General features: G+C 41.6%; 1 protein-coding gene across 8 annotated transcripts in view; it reads left to right on the forward strand.

The window, feature by feature from the left end:
* The window catches only part of mark3a (MAP/microtubule affinity-regulating kinase 3a), a 227124-nt gene that overhangs the window by 84893 nt on the left and 119193 nt on the right, over positions 1 to 23038 (forward strand). For all 8 annotated transcript variants that reach the window (XR_010975681.1, XM_068038982.1, XM_068038986.1 and 5 more), the window contains exon 4: positions 22064 to 22112. Coding sequence is in view for 7 of the 8 variants with exons in the window: in XM_068038982.1 (XP_067895083.1) it covers positions 22064 to 22112 (49 nt within the window). In the remaining variant the exon portion in view is untranslated. The remainder of the gene's footprint in view (positions 1 to 22063; positions 22113 to 23038) is intronic.

The following is a 23038-nucleotide window of genomic DNA, read 5'->3' on the forward strand; positions in this document are numbered from 1 at the left end:
AAAATATAACGCGGAGCCACATAAGATATTAGGTAGGATGACAGAAAGCTTGGTCACAGAGGTAGGTTTTAAGGGGCGTGAAAAGGAGGAACACAAGGTAGAGAGGCACAGAGGTGTCGGGTGGGTCTTCCAGAGCTTAGGGCCCAGGCAACTGAAGTCGTGGCCACCAATGGTAGAGCGATTAAAATTGAGTACGCATAAGAGGCCAGAATTAGAGGAGTGCAGCAATCTCGGAGGGTTGTGAGGCCATGGAGAGAGGGAGGGGCGAGACCACGGAAGGAATTGAAAACATGGATGAGAATTTTAAAATCAAGACTATATTACCGTTTCTTCACTGTTACTGGGTCCGAATTCTGGAATTCCCTTCCTAACAGCACTGTAGGTGTACCTACCCCAAGGATTGCAGTGGTTCAAGAAGGCAGCTCACCACTGCCTTCTCAAGGACAATTAAGGACGAGCAATACAATGCTTGCCTAGCCAGCGACACCCACATCCCATGAACGAATAAAAAAAAGGATGGAGTCAGTAGCAAGGGACCGAAAACAATGGCTTCAGTCTTCCCAATATTTAATTGGAGGAAATTTCTGCTCATCCAGTCGTGGATGTCGGACAAGCAGCCTGAATAACAGTTCCATACAAAACTTCTGGCCCTGTTGTACGCTTAACTCTCCTATGTAGTTAACAGGAGGAAATTTAATCCTGTGTGGATACATATGATATTAATCAACTGGCTCTATTTCACTGACCTTCCTTGTTTCACAGCACTATATTTGGGAAGTTGGTCCATGTATAGTACACATGGTAGTCCCTTTGGTTCAGGTAGCCCATTTTTAGAACTGAATTGATCAAAATTTAAATTTGGTTTAATTTCAATTTAATCTAGAATACTTTGTTGATTTTAAAATAGAAAATTCATATTTTCACCTTCAATTCACTTTCCAAACCAGGAATGGAGTGGGCAGAATATTTGCTTCACAAAAAATTGGAAGAATTTAATTTCAAAGTATAAAATATCCCTTCCCTGCGCCCAAATCGCCCAGCAATTTTTAAGCACCTAATAACACTGAAAGTCAGGGACGTGGGTATCTTTGGTGCCCAGCATTGCTTGGGGAATAAATGAGGGATATATGCTGTTCAATGTATTTCCCTCATACATTGGATTATAACACATCCAACCATTGTTGCGCAGGTGAATTGAGACCTGCCATGGAAGTACCAGAATCTTTGTTCAAATGGGGTGGAACCTTGCTGGATTTGAATTCCGCCCCAAATGCCAGTGTCTCATTGCCATTGCACTGTGGAATTGCCCTCCAAAGTTCAGGAATTTCAGTGCCAATGTTTTTGCTTCCATTTTCAATTTGACTCATCACTTTTGATGCTGATCATGTGAATGCAAAACCAAGTTTTTTATTTTCAAAAACTGTGATCAATGAGGTGTCTTTTTATTTTTAAAAACCTGCATGAATTAGGGATTTAAAATTTCAAGAATAAAATTATGATTAGTGCTTTTTGATTCAGGAAATGTATACAATAGTCAGTACATCATGGTGCTTTTCCAATGATTTTTCTTTTGCTTAAGTGTAATTTCATGCTTCAATTTTTCATGTACTCTGTGCAAACTACACCTTTTAAAATGTTTAAATTTTTCCATCACTTCTCCCCTCTTATCTGCAGCCCAACAATTTTGACTAACGCTGTATTCTAAATAGCTTGACCATTCCTCGAGTTAGACTGGATCTTTATTGATAATATTTGCATTGCAGTGATAGATCTAGATTCTGCAAATGGAAAATATTCTGATGATGCCCAAATCAATTTTAAGTGTGCTTCACTGTAATGGATGGAGGTGGGGTAGTTGCTGCAGAAGTGTAGCTTAACCCTGTGCAGACATTTTCAGCCACAAAGGCCTTTCAGTTTGTTTCTGAAAGCTGTTTTCCTTTTTTTTTTGACTGAACTTTAATTCCAAGCATCTAAATGCAAAACAAAGTTACTAGATCTTTAATAATATGCTTCTACTTCTGAACATTTGAAAGTTACTTAAAGTTTCTGTAGTGCCATTTTTATCACTTTTTAGCTAGTTGAAAATTACAACCATTGTACTTTTTGACATGATTTACTTAAAGCAGCAGTAATGCCTAAAATATAAATTTAGGCTTAATTGTGTCTGGTTTAAATATTCAGCCTCTGTAGGTCTGTATAAGCAAGGTATTTTTACTTTTCCTCTGAAGATGTTTTTAATCTATATTCTCCACTCATTAATTATATCCTAATTTTAAAAAAAGTGTATTTAAAAGTGTTCAGAAACCTTGTCTGTGCATCGCTGAAGCAATACACTGGCAATGCAAGTCACAAAACAAAGCTGTGGTAACAGCAGTGTTCATGAACCACAGCCTCCGCCCTGTTAGTCTTGATATTTCCTCTGCATTCGCAGTTGCAATTTGTTTTCTAATTCTGAATAGCTTGGGTACTGTTCTTTAATCATTTTTAATCAATTTCAATTGTGAAAGTGTGCTATTTATAAAACAATGTGCTAAATGTTTTTTACTGTTGTCAAACTTTAAAAGTTAATTTTAACTATTGTGCAAGAAATTTGTCTTCAACTGCATGTGAGATAAAAATGATAGCTTTAAGTAATTGAACATTTTGAGTCCTGACCAGAAAATTGTGGGTTTTGAGTTAAGTCCAAGGACTAACTGTCGCAGTGCTTTTTTGTTTGGTTAGTTTTCAATGGGTGTATATATCTTCAGTGGATTTTTACATTTGGTACTGCGATGGTTTAGGTCTCGCATTAATGCTTGCTACATTTACTTTGCGGAAAATGAACCCCATATCTTGACAGCAAAATCATAGACCAGTGAAAACATTACGGTAGGAGGAGAAAGACTTGAATTTTTTTTTCACTCTGTTAGTCAAATCCAAATTTCACCACAGTCAGCTGATTATGAAGTGGTATTAATTAGGGTTAAGAACATAAGAAAAAGGAGCAGGAGTAGGCCATTTGATCCCTCGAGCCTACTCCACCATTCAGTAATATCATGGCGGATCTAATCATGGCCTCAAAACCACTTTCCTGCCTGTCCCCCATAACCCTTGACTCCTTTGTAGATCAAAAATCTGTCTAACTCAGCCTTGAATTTATTTAATGACCCACACTCCACAGCTCTGTGGGGTAAAGATTCCAAAGAGCAACAGCCCTCTGAGAGCAGGAATTCCTCCTTATCTCCATTTTAAATAGGAGACCCTCTTATCCTGAGCCTGTGCCCCCTAGATCTAGATACCCACACGAGGGGAAACATCCTCTCAGCATCTACCCTGACGAGCCTCCTTAAGAAGATCACCTCTCATTCTTCTAAACTCCTGTGAGTATGGACCCTACCTGCTCAACCTTTCCTCATAAGACAACCCCTTCATCCCAGGAATCAGCCTAGTGAACCTTCTCTGAACTGCCTCCAATACAAGTATATCTCTCCTTTAAATAAGGTTGGAGAGAGCTCTGCAGTTGTAGACCATTCTACACTTTTGTTAGAGCAAAGTCTGAGGGGATTGTGTGTGTGCATGTGTTTAGAATTCTCAGTCCAACTATGGCACAGGTTGGAGTACTGTGTAGTTTTGGTCATTGTAAAAAGGGTGTTACTACCATGGAAAAAGTGCAGTGTAGATTCATTAGGATCATACCAGGTATGTGACCATATCGTTGTAATGAAACTTGGAAAAACTAGGACTTGCATTCACTTTAGCAGAAAAGGTTAAGATAGAATCTATTAGAAGAACAATAACTTGCATTCATATAGCACCTTCAGTATACTAAAACATCCCAAGGCGCTGCACAGGAGTGTTATCAAACAAAATTTGACACTGAGCCACATGCGATATTAGGACAGGGAAGAGGTAGGTTTTAACAAGCATGTTAAAGAAGGTGAGAGAGGTAGAGAGGCAGAGAAATTTGGGAGGGAATTCCAGAGCCTAAGGCCCAGGCAACTGAAGACATGGCCGCCAGTGGTGGAGCGATTAAAATTGGGGGTGCACAAGAGGCCAGCATTGGAGTAGCACAAAGATTTTTGAGCATTGTAGGTCTGGAAGAGGTTTGAGGCTATTGAGGGGTCTGAAAAACAGGATGAGAAATGTAAATTGAGAAGTTGCTTGACTGGAAGCCAGTGTAGGTCAGCAAACAGAGGGGTGATGGGTGAACAAGACAGTCTGAGTTAGAAACAGCAGTAGAGGTTTGGATGAGTTCAAGTGTATGGAGGGTGGAAGATGAGAGGGTAGCCAGGAGAACATTGGAATAGTCAAGTCTAGAGGTTACAAGGGCATGGATGAGACTTTCAGCAGCAGATGAGCTGAGGCATGGGCAGAGAAAGGCAATGTTATGTTAGTGGAAGTAGGCGGTCCTGGTGTTTGAACAGATATATGGTTGGTAGCTGAACTCAGGATCACATAGGATGCCAAGGTTACAAATAATGTAGTTCAGCCACAATGACAAGGGAGATGGATGGAGTCAGTGGCTAGGAAATGGAGTTTGTGGTGGACACTGAAGACAAGTGGCCTCAGTCTTTCCCAATTTCAGTTGGAGGAAATATTTACTCCTCTAGGACTGGCTGTTGGACAAGCACCGACAAAGCAGAGTGGAGGGGTTGAGGGAGGTGATGGTGGTGAGATAGAAGTTGGGTGTTGTCAGCATGCATGTAGAATCTAACAAGTTTTCGGATGATGTTGCTGAGGGGCAGCAAGTTGATGGGAATTAAGGAGACAAGAATAGATCTTTTGGGGACTCCAGAGGTAATGGTAGGAGCGGAAAGAGAAGCCATTGCAGGTAATTCTCTGGCTACAAACAGATAGATAAGAATGGGACCAGGTCAAAACAGTCCCGCCCAGCTGGTTGACGGAGGATGGTGTGGTCTACCTTGTCGACGGCTGCAGACAGGACGCATAGGATGTCATTTGTGATTTTAGCAAGTGTGGTAGTGCAGAAATCTGAATAGAGTCGTTCAACATGTAGTTGTGGCAAAGATGGGCATAGATTTGGGATGCAAGAGCAAGTTCAAGGATATTGGAAATGGGGTGCTAGTTTACAAGGACCCAAGGGTTAAAGGTGAGATTTTTGAGGAGGGGACGATAATGGCAGATTTGAAGGGGAGGTTGGTAGTTCCTGAGGTGAGGGAACCGTTAACAGTATCAGCTAACATGGAACCCAAGGAGGGAAGCTGATGGTCAGCAGATTGGTGGGAATTTGGTCAAAGTGGGTCTCATGGACAGGATGGGCTTAAGGTTTTGAGAGGACAAATAGTGAAAGATTAATTCCACTAGTTGGGTAATTGGAGCATAAAACTAGAATTAGTACTGAAAGGTTAAGCAGGAGGCTAGGAAAATATTTTCATGCAAAAGGTTATTAGAATAGCCACTTAATGAAGCTGAGTCCATTATGACATTTAAGAAGGAATTAGACTTGGAGAAAAAATATTGAGCATGGTGAAAGAACAAAAAAAAGGATTACAGTGTAAAGCTCCAACGTGGACTAGCACAGGCATGATCAGTTTGTGCTGAAATGTGGTGATTCTACATTGACGATTAAGTAATGCTTATTTTAACTTAAGTGTAAATGTGATGATTTTATTTAATATGTAAAAAAAAAAGGAAGAGGAACAGTCTATCTGGTGTATTAAATAAGCCTAGACTTGAGATGAAAACTGAACAAAATGTCTGAAGTCCTCTTTAGCCTTAAATACCAGTAGTTACTAATTATCTGTAAAACAGAACTCTGGTTATGAAACAAGATTGCCATTACCTGCTCCTAATCTGTATTAGGAGCCCTTTCCTATCCTGAGTGGTGTGAAACAGGGCTGTGTTCTCGCACCCACACTTTTTGGGATTTTCTTCTCCCTGCTGCTTTCACATGCGTTCAAATCCTCTGAAGAAGGAATTTTCCTCCACACAAGATCAGGGGGCAGGTTGTTCAACCTTGCCCGTCTAAGAGCGAAGTCCAAAGTACGGAAAGTCCTCATCAGAGAACTCCTCTTTGCTGACGATGCTGCTTTAACATCTCACACTGAAGAGTGCCTGCAATGAATTTGGCCTAACCATCAGCCTCAAGAAAACGAACATCATGGGGCAGGACGTCAGAAATGCTCCATCCATCAATATTGGCGACCACGCTCTGAAAGTGGTTCAAGAGTTCACCTACCTAGGCTCAACTATCACCAGTAACCTGTCTCTAGATGCAGAAATCAACAAGCGCATGGGTAAGGCTTCCACTGCTATGTCCAGACTGGCCAAGAGAGTGTGGGAAAATGGCGCACTGACACGGAACACAAAAGTCCGAGTGTATCAGGCCTGTGTCCTCAGTACCTTGCTCTATGGCAGCGAGGCCTGGACAACGTATGCCAGCCAAGAGCGACGTCTCAATTCATTCCATCTTCGCTGCCTTCGGAGAATACTTGGCATCAGGTGGCAGGACTATATCTCCAACACAGAAGTCCTTGAAGCGGCCAACACCCCCAGCTTATACACACTACTGAGTCAGCGGCGCTTGAGATGGCTTGGCCATGTGAGCCGCATGGAAGATGGCAGGATCCCCAAAGACACATTGTACAGCGAGCTCGCCACTGGTATCAGACCCACCGGCCGTCCATGTCTCCGCTATAAAGACGTCTGCAAACGCGACATGAAATCGTGTGACATTGATCACAAGTCGTGGGAGTCAGTTGCCAGCATTCGCCAGAGCTGGCGGGCAGCCATAAAGACAGGGCTAAATTGTGGCGAGTCGAAGAGACTTAGTAGTTGGCAGGAAAAAAGACAGAGGCGCAAGGGGAGAGCCAACTGTGCAACAGCCCCGACAAACAAATTTCTCTGCAGCACCTGTGGAAGAGCCTGTCACTCCAGAATTGGCCTTTATAGCCACTCCAGGCGCTGCTTCACAAACCACTGACCACCTCCAGGCGCGTATCCATTGTCTCTCGAGATAAGGAGGCCCAAAAGAATCTGTATTAAGCATTACTCATACATGTAGTCTGGATATTGTATATGCACATCTTATAAAGCTTTATAAACATGTTTCCCCAAATGGTCTGAGCTGCACACCTGTTTCTAATTAATTTAATTACGATATCCTACAAGTGGGTGAGATCTGAGGCAGCAGAGGGAGACAACTGCCTTTTTCCTCTTCTTGCTAAACTTTGTTCAAAGTGTCAGTAGTGTTTTAAACCATTGGTTTTGCTAAACAAAAATTTGATGACTCAGTGGGTATATTTCCCTTGTGGTTTGGTGAGGAGTCCAACAGATCTAGAAAACCCTAGATTCTATACTGAGCTGACCTCAGCTGGTGAAGCAATGAGTGCCACAGTTCACTTCAGTGACCCAAAGTTAGTGAGGGTGCATGGAACTGTACCCAAGCTCGAGATACTGACTTTGTGAGTAAATAAGGCCTGGTAGTATAGGTGTATCTCTGATGGACTGTTATGTAAACAATTGATTGGAAGCTTAATGAATGTAAAGGTTTCCCCTTACTTTATGTAGAAGTACAGTTTCCACATTATGGTTATTTGAATTCTGATAGATATAGTAAAGTGCTCATAAGGAGTCATTGCTATAAAGAAAAGCAATATACTGTATATTGGTAGGAGGAATAAGGAAGCCACTTATTGAAGGGTAAGAAACTAAAGTGGGGCAGAAGAGCAAAGAGATCTGGTGATATAGGTACATAAAATGCTAAGCATAGCAACAGAAGTTTGATAAGGCTATAAAGAGTGCAATCAAAGTACTGGAGTTCATTTGTAGAGGAACAGAATACAGCAGGGAGGTAATGTTAAATTTATACAGAACCTTGATTATGTCAGTCTTGCCGCTGTTCAGATTACAAAAAGGATATTGAATCGCTGGGGAAAGCGCAGAAACAATAGTGTCACCAGCATTGAGAGGATTCAACTATCAGGAAAGATTGAGCAGGCTGGGTCTCTTTTCTCTTGATAATAGGAAACCTGATAGAGATCTTTAAAATTATGAAGTGGTTTGATAGGAGGGACATGAAGAAATTGTTTCCACTTGTGGATGAATCCAGACAAAGAGGCCTTAAATATAAGATAACCACTAACAGATCAAATAGGAATTTAGGAGGAATTTCATTACACAGAGAGTGATGAGAATGTGGAAGTCGTTGCCACTTTGAGTGGTTGAAGCAGATAGCATTTACGCAATTAAGGATAGGCTGGATGCATACACAAGGGAGAAGGGAGTAGAAGGAAATGGGGCAGGATGGGAACAGATAATTCAAGTGAGGCTCATGGAAATAAACACCAGCATAGACCAGTTGAGTTGAATGGCCTGTTTCCGTGCTATAGATACTGTGTAAATTTACATAAATGGTTATTTCTTTAATTGTAGGTTAACATGAATTAGTGTCCCTGAACACTTTGATTTTATTTTTCAAGTTAGCAGTATTTCAGTTGTGCTTTGACAACTTAAATTTCTCCCTTCCCCATATCATCACTAGTCTTCACTGACTTCACACACATTGTACAAAAGTATGGACTTCTGTGCAGAGTAAAATTGCAAATCCTGCCCTCTATTATCTATTATCACTTCATGTTTTCCTTTACCTTTCTGCAGTGCTCGACCCAGTCAACCACTCCATCCTGTCTGGTGCCTCCTTTCCATTCTTGGCTCCCTTTTCCATGTCTACACACAACCTCTACTGTCTTCCGGCTCAGCTCACTATGAAGCTTCTGGATGTCCTGTCTCATGGTGTGGTGAGCTGCCCACCAATGTGTATTGTGTGCTCGGCAGTATGTCCAAATTATGTTGATGAGGGCCAAACCTCAAAATGGTTGGAGCCTCTCATGCTAGTTTCAGATTGTGGGGTCGTGTTGGCAACTTTACAGCTATTTTGGTTGGAAATTGTAAATTACCTTAACTATCTACCTTTGTATAGTAAAGAAAAATAAATTGGAGGACTGAAAACCAAACAATTTGGATTACGTAGGATATACAGCACAGAAACAGGCCATTTGACTCAACTAGTCTATGCTGGCATTTATGCTCCACTTGAGCCTCCTTCCATCCTTCCTCATCCAACTCTATTAGCATTACCTTCTATTCTCTTCTCCCTCGTATGCAGCTGTACTATTCACTGGGAAAGAAAAACTGACTGAAAGGCAGGGTAACAAATTCCATCCCTTGATGTCGCGCAAAATCTAGGTATTGATTTGCAGAGCTCTACCATATGTGAGTTTCATTTACAGCACAGATGGCAATTTATCATTTTGTTGAATGTGTTTACCTTTTATCATTACTGTCCTCAGTAGCTCCTTCCAATCATCTGTGTTCGCCTTTTTCAATTTCAGCTTTAAAATAAAATTAATGAAACTTAATAAAAATACTTTTTTTTTTAAAGTACAGAAATAACAGTGACAACCCCAATGGTGGATCCCCAAAATAAATGGGTTACTTGAAATTTCAACAACATTGAGAATGCTGGTCAAGTTAAACCAAGTATGAAACCCAATAGTTTAATTGCATCACCTAAACTTTATACAGTGCAGTTCCTGTTTCACGCTGTCAAAGTTTTCAATGCTGTGGTTGTCTTGAGGGAAAGTTAAAAAAGGGACAGGGGCTGCTGTTGAAGTTGTGTAGGTGCTCCCATGCAAAGATACTTTGCACAGTTTCCGTAAAGAATTTTATTTTTGATGGGATTCTGGTGTTTCCAGTGAAAACTCTTAATTGTGTTAAGATTGCATTTACCACATCATAGTCATTATTACTGAGTCAGGTCCTTTACAGGATGCATGTACTTCTAAACACTGAGCATAGTCATATGTCATTTAAAGTGAAGATTGAAATTTTGGACCAAGCAAGGTTCTACGTCAGATTTTCAGCATTACTCTTATAAAATCCCTCTCGTCTTTTAACACAAAATCTGTTGTTTATGCCTCAGACCAGCCTTCCTAATTGGGAATTGAATTGTCCCAATTTTATATGCGAGATCACTCCATTGTTGGTCTCTGCACTGACTTGACTAGAGCATATGCACAGTATCTGGTAAATGTACACAGTTGTTCTTCTAACAGGAGTGAAAAGAAATTTCCCAGATTTCCCCAAACATAAAACACATGTTCAATAGATATTTTAACTAAGTTAACCTTTCTGTATTTAAAATGCTTGCTTGTTGGAAGAACATTTCACTGAATTGTTGCATTAAATAGGTGAAGTGTTGTTACCAAACATCAAAGGGGAGAAGTCAGCCTACATAGTACACCAGCAATTTTTGAGGAGAAGGGACTTCTCCAGCTTGAACTGTTTTACAGTGCTGGGTAACAGAGAAACAAATCCTTGACAAGGATCTTCATGCTGATATGAATTCAAATTTTGTAATTCAACAAGGATTGAACATTCTTATTTAAACCAAAATGTAATCCTTCAGAAACTGGGTCTGGTATGAGCTTGGAAGTGTGAGTGGGGGACAACAGACAGCTGAGGTGGATGGGTCTCCAGTGCCAAAGGCAGAATCGAGGCAGGTAATTGGAGTACCTGGTACAGCTTGTTCAGACACTGATAATATGATATAGGTTAAACCCTTTCAGGTCTTCAAAATCAAAAGACATTGTAAGAACTATTTATGCAGCTTTAGTGCAACACTGAAGAAGCTTGATACAGTCCAGGGCAAAGGAGCCCACTTAATCGTCACCCCATCCAACAACTTAAACATTCACTCCCTCCACCGCCGGCACACAGTGGCAGCGGTGTGTACCATCTACAAGATGCACTGCAACAACTCGCCAAGCCTCTTTAAGCAGCACTTTCCAATCCCATGACCTCTACCAGCTAGAAGAATAAGGGCAGCAGATGCATGGGAACACTACCACCTGCAAGTTCCTCTCCAAGTCACACACCATCCTGACTTGGAACTGTAACTTCACTGTTGCTGGAACACCCTTCATAACAGCACTGTGGGTGTATCTACACCAATGGACTTCAACAGTTCAAAAAAGCTGTCAAGTTTGGGGGAGGGATAGGGTGGGTGGGTGTGTAGTACTGGTAAAGGTTACTCAGATAGGGAGGGGCGAGGCCATGAAGAAATTTATTCATGAGGATGACTTTTAAATTGGTGATGTTGGGGGACCGGGAACCAATATTGGTCAGCAAGGACAGGATTGGAGGCATATGTTATTATAGAGGTGGAAGTTTAAACAATTAAACAACTAACAGGAGGAGGAGGAGAATCCATGAACATCCCCATCATCAGTGATAGCATATGTGCGAAAGACAAGGACTGAAGTATTTTCAACCAATTCAGCCAGAAGTGCTGAGTAGATGATCCATTTTGCCTCCTTCTGAGGTCACCACCATCACAGTCTTCAGCCAATTCCATTCAGTCCACGTGATATCAAGAAACGGTTGAGCACACTGGATACAGCAAAGGCTATGGGGCCCAACAGCATCCCAGCTGTAGTGCTGAAGACTTGTGCTCCAGAACTAGCCATGCTATTTCAGTACAGCTACTACACAGGTATTTCCTGGACAAAATAAAAAATTGGCCAGATATGTCCTGTCCACAAAAAGCAGGATAAATCCAATCTGGTCAATTACAGCCCATCACTCTACTCTCAAACATCAACAGAGTGATGGAAGGTGTTGTTGGCAGCACTATTAAGCGGCCCTTACCAATAACCTACTCAGCAAAGCTCAATTTGGGTCTCCCAGGACCACTCAGATCCAGATCTCACTGCAGCCTTGATCCAAACATAGACAAAAGAGGTGAGGTGAGATGGGAGTGACTGCCCTTGACATCAAGGCAGCATTTGACCAAACGTGGCATCAAGAAGCCAGAGTAAAATTAAAGTCAATGGGAGTCAGAAGGGGTGGGGCACGGATAGAGACAGAAAGCTAATGTCCAATAGATACATGTTCAATTTTGAAAATCTGTCACTGTACTTTATCTCCTTTTTCAATAGTAATTGCTAAGAGGTGCTGGAACAAGAAAGTTTAATGAGCTTCAAGAAGGAACTATCCAAGTTGGTATCAACAATTGGGATTCAAGGTTATTAGAAATGTACCAAGGGACACTTTGGGTATGTAGGCTAAATGGACTGAAGGTCATCCTCTGCCCAATACTGTTAACATGTTACTGTGTGGAGCTCCAATTGCTGGTCAGCAACATGATGGTGTTTCCCTGATACTGTAAGTTACAGAGAGACAATAGGCCTACTATTCATTGCTAATGATCTCAATAAAGGATTCTCTAGGGAAGAGTGATCATAAGAATTTTGTATTCAGTTTGAGGGTGAGAAACGTGGGTCTTTAACTTAAATAAAGGCAAGTACAAAGATATGAAGACAGAGTTGTCTAAAGTGGACTGGGATGGTAGATTAAACAGTAAGATGATAGGTAAGGAGTGGCAGACATTTAAGGAGCTATTTCATAATTCTCAACAAAGATATATTCCATTGAGAGAGACCCGACGAGAAGGATGAACATCCGTGGCTAACTAAGGAAGTTAAAGATGGTATCAAATTGAAAGAATAGGCGTATAATGCTGCAAAAATTAGTGGTAGGCCAGAATATTGAGAAAAATTTAGAAGCAAGCAGAGGGTGACTTAAAAAAATTGAAGAGGAAGAAATTAGAGTATGAGAGTAAACTAGCAAGAAATATAAAAACAGACAGTAAAAGCTTGTACAAATGCATAAAAAGGAAGAGTGTAGCTAAAGTAAATGTTGGTCCCTTAGAGGATGAGATGGGGGAATTAATAATGGCAAACAAGGAACTGGCAGAGACTTTGAACAAGTATTTTGTATCTGTCTTCACTGTAGAAGACTCAAAAGTATCCCAAGAGTAGCAGAAAATCAAGAGGCAAAAGGGAGGGAGGACTTAAAACAATCACCATCACTAGAGAAAAAGTACTAGGGAAAAAAATGGGATTAAAGGCTAACAAGTCCCCCTGGACCCGATGGCCTGAATCCTAGGGACTTAAAAGAAATGGTTGCAAAGATAGTGCATTGGTTGTAATCTTGTAAAATTCCTTACATTCTGGAAAGGTCCCAGCGGATTAAGAAATCGCAAATGCCATACCTCTATTCAAGAAAGGTTTTTTTTTGGGGGGTGGCAGAGGGAATGACTGAAAGCAGGACACTATAAGCCATTTAGCCTAACATCTGTCATTGGGAAACTGCTAGAATCCATTATTACGGAAGTAGTAGCAGGACATTTAGAAAATCATAATGCAATCAGCAGAGTCAACATGGTTTTATGAAAGGGAAATCTTGTTTGACAAATTTATTAGAGTTCTTGGAGTATGTAACAAGCAAGGTGGATAAAGGGGAACGAGTAGATGTAGTGTATTTGGATTTCCAGAAGGCATTTAATGAGGTGCCACATAAAAGGTTACTACACAAGATAAGAGCTCATGGTGTTGGCGGTAATATATTAGCATGGATAGAGGATTGGCTAACTAACAGGAAACAGAGTTGGATTAAATGGGCATTGGATTAGGACTGGGGCCTCAAGTATTTACAATCTATATTAATAACTTGGCTGAAGGGACTGAGTGTATTGTCGCCAAATTTGCAGACAATACAAAGATGGGGTAGGAAAGCTGTGAGGAATGTCTGCAAGGGGATAAAGATAGGTTAAATGAGCGGGCAAAAAGATGTAGTATAATGTGGGAAAAGGTGAGGTTATCCACTTTGGCAGGAATAGAAAAGCAGAATATTGTTTACATGGAGAGAGACTGCAGAATGCTGCAGTACGGAAAGATCTGGGTGTCCTTGTACATCACAAAAAAGTAAGCATGCAGGTACAGCAAGTAATTAGGACGGCAAATGGAATGTTGGCATTTATTGCAAGGGGAATGAAGTTCAAAAGTAGGGAAGTCTTGCTACAACTGTACAGGGCATTGGTGAGACCACACATGGAGTACTTTGTACAGTTTGGGTCTCCTTACTTGAGAGATATTCTTGCATTGGAAGCAGTTCAGAGAAGGTTCACTAGGATGATTCCTGGGATGAAGCGGTCGAGCAGGTTGGGACTATACCCATTGGAGTTTAGAAGAATGAGAGGTGATCTTATTGAACCATATGCGATTCTGAGGGAGCTTGACAGAGTAGCTGCTGAGAGGATGTTGCCCCTCGTGGGGCAATCTAGAAATAGGAGCACAGTTTCAAAATAAGGGGGCTCCCTTTTAAGATGGAGATGAGGAGGAATTTCTCAGAAGGAGGTTAATCTTTGGAATTCTGTTCCCCGGAGAGTATTGGAGGCTAGGTCATTGAATATATTCAAGGCTGAGTTAGATAGATTTTTGATCCACAAGGGAATCAAGGGTTATGGTGGGGTGGGGGGGTTGGTGGTGGTTAGGCAGGAAAGTGGAGTAAAGGCCACAATCAGATCAGCTGTGATATTAAATGGCGGAACAGGCTCGAGGGGCCAAATGGCTTACTCCTGCCCTTCTTTCTTACATTCTTATGTTCAGTTGTATTAAATCACTACAGAAAAGTCAAATAAGAATAAAATTGGATGGACCACCCGGCATTGGCCTAGGTATCGGAAACGACGAGTGAACACCCTGCCCAGTTGACCCTCAAAATTCTCCTCACTAACATCTGTGGATGTGCCAAAATTGGGAGAGCTGTCCCACAGACTAGTCAAGCTGTAGCTTAATATATTCATACTAACTGAAACATATCTTACAGCCAATGTCCCAAACTGCTCCATCACCATTCCTGGATATGTCCTGTTCCACCGACAGGGCAGACCCACCAGAGGTGGCGGCACAGTGGTATACAGTTGGGAGGGAGTGGCCCTGGGAGTCCTCAGCATTGACTCTGGGCCTCATAGTCTCATGGCATCTGGTCAAACATGGGCACGGGAACCTCCTGCTTATTATCACCTAGTGCCCTCCCTCAGCTGATGAATCAGCGCTTCTCAATGTTAAACACTAATTGAAAGAAGCACTGAGGGTAGCAGGGGTACAGAATGTACTCTGGATGGTGGGACTCAATCTCCATCACCAGGAATGGCTCAGAGCTGGATGTGTTCTGAAGGACATATTTGCCAGACTGGGGCTGCGGCAGGTGAGGGAACCAACTAGAGGAAAAAACCAGCTTGACCTCATCCTCACCAACCTACCTGTCGCAGATGTCCATGATATTATTGGTCGAAGTGACTGCCATACCGTCCTTGTGGAGACAAAGTTCCATCTTCACACTGAGGATCTCCATCATGTTGTGCAGCATTACCACCGTGCTTAGTGGGATAGATTCAGAACAGATCTAGCAGGTCAAACTGGGCGGCACAGTGGCGCAGTGGTTAGCACCGCAGCCTCACAGCTCCAGCGACCCGGGTTTAATTCTGGGTACTGCCTGTGTGGAGTTTGCAAGTTCTCCCTGTGTCTGCGTGGGTTTCCTCCGGGTGCTCCGGTTTCCTCCCACATGCCAAAGACTTGCAGGTTGATAGGTTAATTGGCCATTATAAATTGCCCCTAGTATAGGTAGTTGGTAGGGAAATGTGGGGACAGGTGGGGATGTGGTAGGAATATGGAATTAGTGTAGGATTAGTATAAATGGGTGGTTGATGGTCGGCACAGACTCGGTGGGCCGAAGGGCCTGTTTCAGTGCTGTATCTCTAAAAAAAAAACTGGTCATCCATGAGGCACGGTGGGCAATACGCAACAGCAGACTTGTTTTCAACCACAATCTGTAACCTCATGGTCCAGTATATCCTTCACTCTATCATTGCTATCAAGCCAGGCGACCCACCCTGGTTGAATGAGGAATGCAAGACAGCATGCCAGGTGCAGCACTAGGCATACCTAAAAATGAGCCAACCTGGTGAAGGTACAACACAGGACTATATGCATTGGAAGCAACGTGCTATAGACAGGGCTAAGCAATCCCACAACCAACGGATCAGATCAAAACTCTGCAGTCCTGCCACATCCAGTCATGAATGGTGGTGGACAATTAAACAACTTATTGGAGGAGGAGGCTCCAAAAACATCTCCATCCTCAATGATGGGGGAGCCCAGTGCATCAGTGCAAAAGAAAAGGCTGAAGCATTTACAGACATCTTCAGCCAAAATTGCAGATGATCCATCTTGGCCTCTTCCTGAGGTCCCCACCATCATAGATGCCAGTCTTCAGACAATTTGGTTCACTCCATGTGATTTCAAGAGATGGCTGAAGACTCTGGATACAGCAAAGGTTATGGGCCTGAACAACATCCTGGCTGTAGCACTGAAGACTTGTGCTCCAGGACTAACCGCGCCTCTAGCCAAGCTGCTCCAGTGCAGTGTAACATTGGCATTTACCCGACAATGTGGAAATTGCCCAGGTATGTCCTATCCGCAAAAAAACAGGACAAATCCAATCCAACGCATCAGTATACTGTCGTCAGCAAAGTAATGGAAGGTGTTGTCAACTGTGCTATCAAGCAGCACTTGCACAACAATAACATGCTTACAGATGTTCAGTTTGGGTTCTGCCAGAGCCACTCCGTTCCAGACCTCATTACATCCTTGGTCCAAACATGGACAAACGAGCTGAATTCTAGAGGTGAGGTGAGAGTGATTGCCCTTGACATCAAGACAGCATTTGACCCACGTGGCATCAATGAGCCCTAGCAAAATTGATATCAGTGGAAATCGGGTAGAAGAAACTCCACTGGTTGAAGTCATACCTAGCACAAAGAAAGATGGTTGCGATTGTTGGATGCAAATCATCGCAGCCCCAGGACACCACTGCAGGAGTTCCTCAGTGTAGTGTCCCCAGCCTACCCTCTTCAGCTACTTCATCAATGAGCTTCCATCCAACATAAGGTCAGAAGTGGGGATGTTCGCTGATGATTACATAGTGTTCAGTATCATTCGCAACTCCTCAGTTACCGATGCAGTCCATGTCCACATGCAGCAAGACTTGGGCTGATAAGTGGCAAGTGACATTCACTCCACACAAGTGCCGGGCAATGACAGTCTCCAACAAGAGAAAATCTCACTATCTCCCCATCTCCTCATGACATTCAGCAGCGTTACCAGCCCTGTAGCTCCCACCATCAACATTCTCAGGGTTACAATTGACCAGAAACTTAACCAGGCCAGCCATAGAAATATTGTAGCTACAATAGCAATTTAGAGGCTGGGAATTCTGCAGCGTTTAACTCACCTCCTGACTCCTCAAAGCCTGTCTGTCATTCACAAGGCAGAAGTGAGGAGTGAAATGGAATACTCTCCACTTGCCTGGATGAGTGCAGCTGTAACAGCATTCAAGAAGCTTGACACCATCCAAGACAAAGCAGCCCACTTGATCGGCACCCCATCCACCACCTTAAACTTTTGCTGCTTCCACCACCGGTGAACAGTACCAGCAGTGTGTACCATCTACAAGATGTACTGGAACAACTCACCAAGCCTCCTTCAACAGCACCTTTTAAAACCGCAACATCTACCATCTAGAAGGACAAGGGCAGCAGATGTATGGGAAAACCACCTGCAAGTAACCCCTCCAATTCTCACACCATCCTGACTTGGAACTGTATTTCCTTCCTTCGCTGTCGTTGGGTCAAAAACGTGGAACACCTTTCCTAATAGCACTGTTGGTGCACCTACACCAAATGGACTGCAGCAGTTCAAGAAGTTTGCTCACCACCGCATTCTCGAGGATGATTAGAGATGGGCAATAAAGGCTGGCCTTGCTAGCGATGCAGACATCTCTAGGTCGAATAGAAAAAAGAGGGATTTGGGTGTCCTTTTACATGAATCACAAAATGTTAGCATGCAGATACAGTAAGTAATTAGGAAGGCAAATGGAATGTTGGCCTTTATTGCAAAGGGGATGAAGTATAAATGTAGGAAAGCCTTGCTACAACTGTACAGGGCATTGGTGAGACCACACCTAGAATACTGCATATGGTTTTGGTCTCGTTTAAGGAGAGATATGCTTGCATTGGAGGCATTCAAAGAAAGTTCATTAAGTTGATTCCTGGGATGAAGGGGTTGTCTTCTGAGGAAAGGTTGAGCAGCTTGGGCCTTTACTCATTGGAGTTTAGAAGAATGAGAGGTGATCTTCTTGAAACATGTAAGATTCAGAGGGCGCTTGACAGGATAGATGCGGAGACATTGTTCCCCTTCATGGGGGTATCTAGAACTAGTGGGCTTTGTTTCAGAATAAGGAATTGCCCATTTAAGGCAGAGATAAGCAGGAATTTCTTCTGAGTGTTTTGAATCTTTTGGAATTCTCTAACCCAGAAAATTCTAGAGGCTGAGTCATTGAATGTATTCAAGGCTGAGATAGACAGATTCTTGAACTATAGGGGAGTCAAGGGTTATGGGCAACAGACAGGACAGTGGAGTTGAGGCCAATATCAGATCAGCCATGATCTTATTGAATGGTGGAGCAGGCTTGAGGGGCTGCATGACCTACTCCTATTTCTGCTATTTCTTATGTTTTCATATTAACAAGTAAATATTTAATGTATAGCATTAAATAGCTCCATTTTGATCTGTTTAGTACGTAGGAACATAAGACTTAGTAGCAGGAGTAGGCCATTCGTCCCTTCGAGCCTGCTCCACCATTCGATAAGATCATGGCTGAACTGGTTGTGGTCTAAACTCCACTTTCCTGTCTGCCCCCATTATCTTGACTCCCTTGTCTATCAAAAATCTATCTAACTCAGCCTTGAATAAATTCAATGACTCAGCCTCCACTGCTGTCTGTTTTAGTAATGTGCAACAAACTACTTTCACCCAGTAAAAGAGATAGACCTCTATGTTCATATGTATTTTTAGTATCTTAGCACTATTGAAAATGAATTTCTATCAAAACAGAATATTGTGACTTGATACCCAACTTAAAAAAGAAACAATTGATTACCAAAACTTTAATAAGAGATTTAATTATAAATGTAAGTGCAGCAGCTGACAAACATTGTAAAATGGCACACACTCAAGACATTGAAGATTGAAATGTTGGAAGTTGTGACCTAATGTTTCAATGCTTACTCTTTTGGCACATTTTACCATTTAAAAATTAGAGCTGAGCAGTCTGAATAGTACCATTCGCCTTTTATGCTACTCAACACACTTCATTGGTCATTTTGATTCACCAATTCAATATTATGTTTAGCTTGAAAACCTTAACCAGCCTGGCAGTATGTTTAAACGGAAATCGATTGTTCATCTTGTGTTAAAATCAACAATGTAAACCTTCATTGTAGTTGAGCTTGGATTTGAGGAGTTGTTTGAGCATCCCAGTTCCAATTTCCTCCCTCCTGTCAGCTGGATTGTTTTGAGTGCATCCTGTCATACCAGCGAGGGTAGTTGACTACTTTCAGAGTATACAGTGTCACACATCCAACAGTTAAGTGTCCAAACCTCTTGGCTCTTGTTTGTAGCAATTTAGAAAAAAAAATAGGAAATGTACTTGTGAGTATAGAAATGCAGGACATGATGATGTCAAAATATCTAATTAGGATGTGTTTGATTATATTCTGGGCTCCAAGCATTCATAGGCATAATGAGACAGATTTCATAGGCAATGGCAACTAAGTTCTGTAGCAAGACAGTCCAGGGTTTGGGGACATCACAACCTCAATCCCAATACGATAAATATATATAAAACAGTGCTAACCTGGTAGTTTCGTTTTGAAAAAATTGTTTAATCAGTCTATTATAGCTGCTACTTAAAGCTTAGCTATCTTGCCTGGCTTTTCTTTTAGCCTAGGGAGACAGCAAGGGTTAAGTTAAAGCTCACTAATGCCTGTGATACCTAAAAACTGAAAATACACAATAGTTCACCAGCACCTGAAAAGACATCAGGTGTGTGTATGTATGACTTGCTATTCTAATTACAAATTGTCAGATGATATCGGTCTTCTAATTCCCATTGATTTTCACATGCATTTTATACTTCTTGCACTTGCCAGTTAAACTGGACTCCAGTCTTCTGCAAAAACAATTGAATAAAGGGTGGAGGTCAGTGGGGTTCTGTAATCCCCATGTGCATTCACATTTCAGGTGAATATTGCAAGGCATGAAATGCTTGTAGGATTAAGGAGCTTCCAGTCAATAGAGAGCAGAAGATTTTTATCATTTTGTACCATTCAGAATCAGTACACCAGATATTGGTTCAAATGCACTTTGTGAGGAAACTGGGGAAGAGAAAAAAGAAACGGCGAGAGAAAAACTCCAGAGCAGATCCTAAATTCTGTAGCAATTTCAGTAGATGTGGAATCACAGACTGGGCTAATGAAGGTAGTGCACTAGATGCTGTGTATATATAGGCTTTCAAAAGACATTTGAAAAAGTACTATATAATATACTTGCTCAGAAAATAGAAGCACAGGGTTGGTGATAACTTGGGCATATAGTTGGCTAAGGGATAGGAGGCAGAGAAGAGTAATGAACAGATATTTCTCTGACTGAAGAGAAGTATGCAATGGGGTCCTCCAGGGATCGATATTAGGATGCTTTTCTTCGAGATAAATGATCTAGACTTCTGCCAATTAGTTTAAATTTATTGACCTTTAGTTACTGATGATCTGGAACACACTACCTGAAAGGGTGGTAGAAGCGGATTCCATAGGAAATTTCTAAAGGTAATTGGACATGTACTTGAAGAGGACTAATTTGCAGGATTATGGTGGGAAAAAGCCACAGTGTGGGACAAAATCAGACAGCCCTTTTAAAGAGCTGGCACAGGCATAACTGGCAGAATGTTCTCCTATGTGGTAAGATTCTATGAACCAGAGGATTGGAGCCCCTGATTATACTGCATCCACTGGGTTTCTCCCAGCTACCTAAATTCTAGAGCTCCCTCTAGTGGCAGAAAATCATTACAGCAGCAGTTTATTCTTTGTATTACTTTAGATGCATTCGACATGTACAGACTTTGGGAATATCTGAAATCTGTGGAATTTTCCATCTGTATTTCTCTTTGCTGTTGGAGCTCCACATAGTAGCCCTACTGGCAATAATTTGTCACTGTTTGGAATTGTGGCAACCTTGGAACTTGGCACAATAGTTTACATTAAATTTGAGGTGCCATTATTTTGCTCACTTAGCTATTATCCAACTTATTCTGTAGCTTCTGAGCTGCCTCCCCTGAACCAATGCCTGTTTTAGTTGATGATATCTGAAAATTTGACCTCTTTGCATTGAGTTTCTGAATCCAAGACATTTATGTAAATTCGAAAATATAATGGTGTCACTCAATGCTTATTCCCACCCTGACATAATTCCTCTAATAAGTACTTATCATTTTCTATCCTTAAGCCAATTTATTCTGTATTCTAATGATTTACCCTGAATCCTTACAGCTTTAAAATTATTTTAAAACTTTTGACAAATGCCTTGGGTGAACAGATTGGTGGCCTGAGGGATGTACATTTTGTTGAGATGAAATGTGCTCCAGGACAACTTGACTTGTCGAGTGACCTTCAAGAGAAACTGCAGGGCATTGCAACATTGTACATTGCAACATAAAAAAACATTAACTCTTGTCTGTAAGTGCGCGTGTACTGGATGCATTGTGCTAGGATACGTAAAATAAGCATCCGTGAACTGATTCTGGATGACACTGCACCTTTGGTGAAATCATATTCACTAAAAGTTGTCATGGTCCAACCTGAATGGAATTACAAGAGATGACAGTACTATAATCACGATCATCCTGTGAATCAAAACAAATTTTATTCAACTATATAATGAATATTTTAATTTTTTTATTTAATGATTATTATTTGGTACAGTGGTGTCATGCATTGCGGGAACGTCATCCCAACCTGCCTCATATATCTCGATGCAGTAGGTTCACACAGTATCTTGTTTTCTTTGGCTGCTACTTACGCTTGGGGGAGCAATACAGGAGAGAGAGATGAATTTGCGTGTGATTGGCAGGGTGGGGGGGGGGGGTTTGGTGGTGGTGAATAACAAAATTGAGCTGGCCCCACTGTAGCATTAAAGCTGCAACGATGCATCCATCCTTCTGTATTGTGTTCCAGTTATAAAATCAAATGATCAAACAGCACTATAGCAAGGACTCAAAGCTCATTAATAAAATATGTTCTTGTAACCCCATTTCTTTCTTCTTTCAGCTTTTCAGGGAAGTAAGAATAATGAAATGTTTGAACCATCCAAATATAGGTAAGTGTTTTTTCCATAATTTTGAGGGCTAAATTGAGCACAGAACGATTTTCTACTGTTGAAAGATCCTTAAAGTGACGGGCAAACCTGCTTTGCCTTAACACTGATGAACTGATATGCTCTGTCTAACTCTAATGGGCTAATATGCTGTGGTGTAGCTGTGATAGGCTAATGTGTTTTGCCCTACATCGAAGGTAGAATTGTTGGGTAAGCATCTAACTGCTCGACAAGAACTTATGGTTTCATTTAATATCACGCCTGTTGAAATCCAGCAAGAGATTTGCTCATCAAGTTCAGAAAATAAACCATAACTCTCTGGATTATGTCCCTGATGCGCATGCACTCTATTCTGTTATCAATAGAAACTCTTATTTCTTTAAATTTTTCCTAGAATATTTAGTAGATTACCTAGCCTTCCTTCATCCATCAACACCAACTCATTCAAAACTCAGTGGCCCATAATCCTATCCTGCATTAAATCCCACTCACCCATCAGCCTTACAAATCTATACTGGCTTCCTGACCGACAAACATTGAATTTAGAAACCGTGTCACCTTAAAGCCCCTCCACAACATCATCGGCTGGATCTTCCAGAAAAATAACAGCATATTAATGACATGCTTTATTTTTAATATGCAAATCAGCCAGCAAGTCGATGTGATTAAGAGATATGTCATGAGTTGCAAGTTCTGGAACTTGCTGGTTGATGCATGCTGCACAACAATTTGCTTTGCACAACTGGAATCATGCCCTTGGCTGTTTCCCTGTTATTTTTAAGAATTTGCTGTATTTGCACATTAATTACCCATTAAACTTGCTACAGAAAGTTGTCTGGTAATTAACAGTGTACCTTTTTAATGACATGATAATGCAGTGCCAATCAACCTCCCTGCCTCGGAATTAAACAATTTAAATGGTGGAGTCT

This window comes from Heterodontus francisci, chromosome 9 (genome assembly GCF_036365525.1).
Source record: "Heterodontus francisci isolate sHetFra1 chromosome 9, sHetFra1.hap1, whole genome shotgun sequence".
Taxonomy (NCBI): Eukaryota; Metazoa; Chordata; class Chondrichthyes; order Heterodontiformes; family Heterodontidae; genus Heterodontus; species Heterodontus francisci.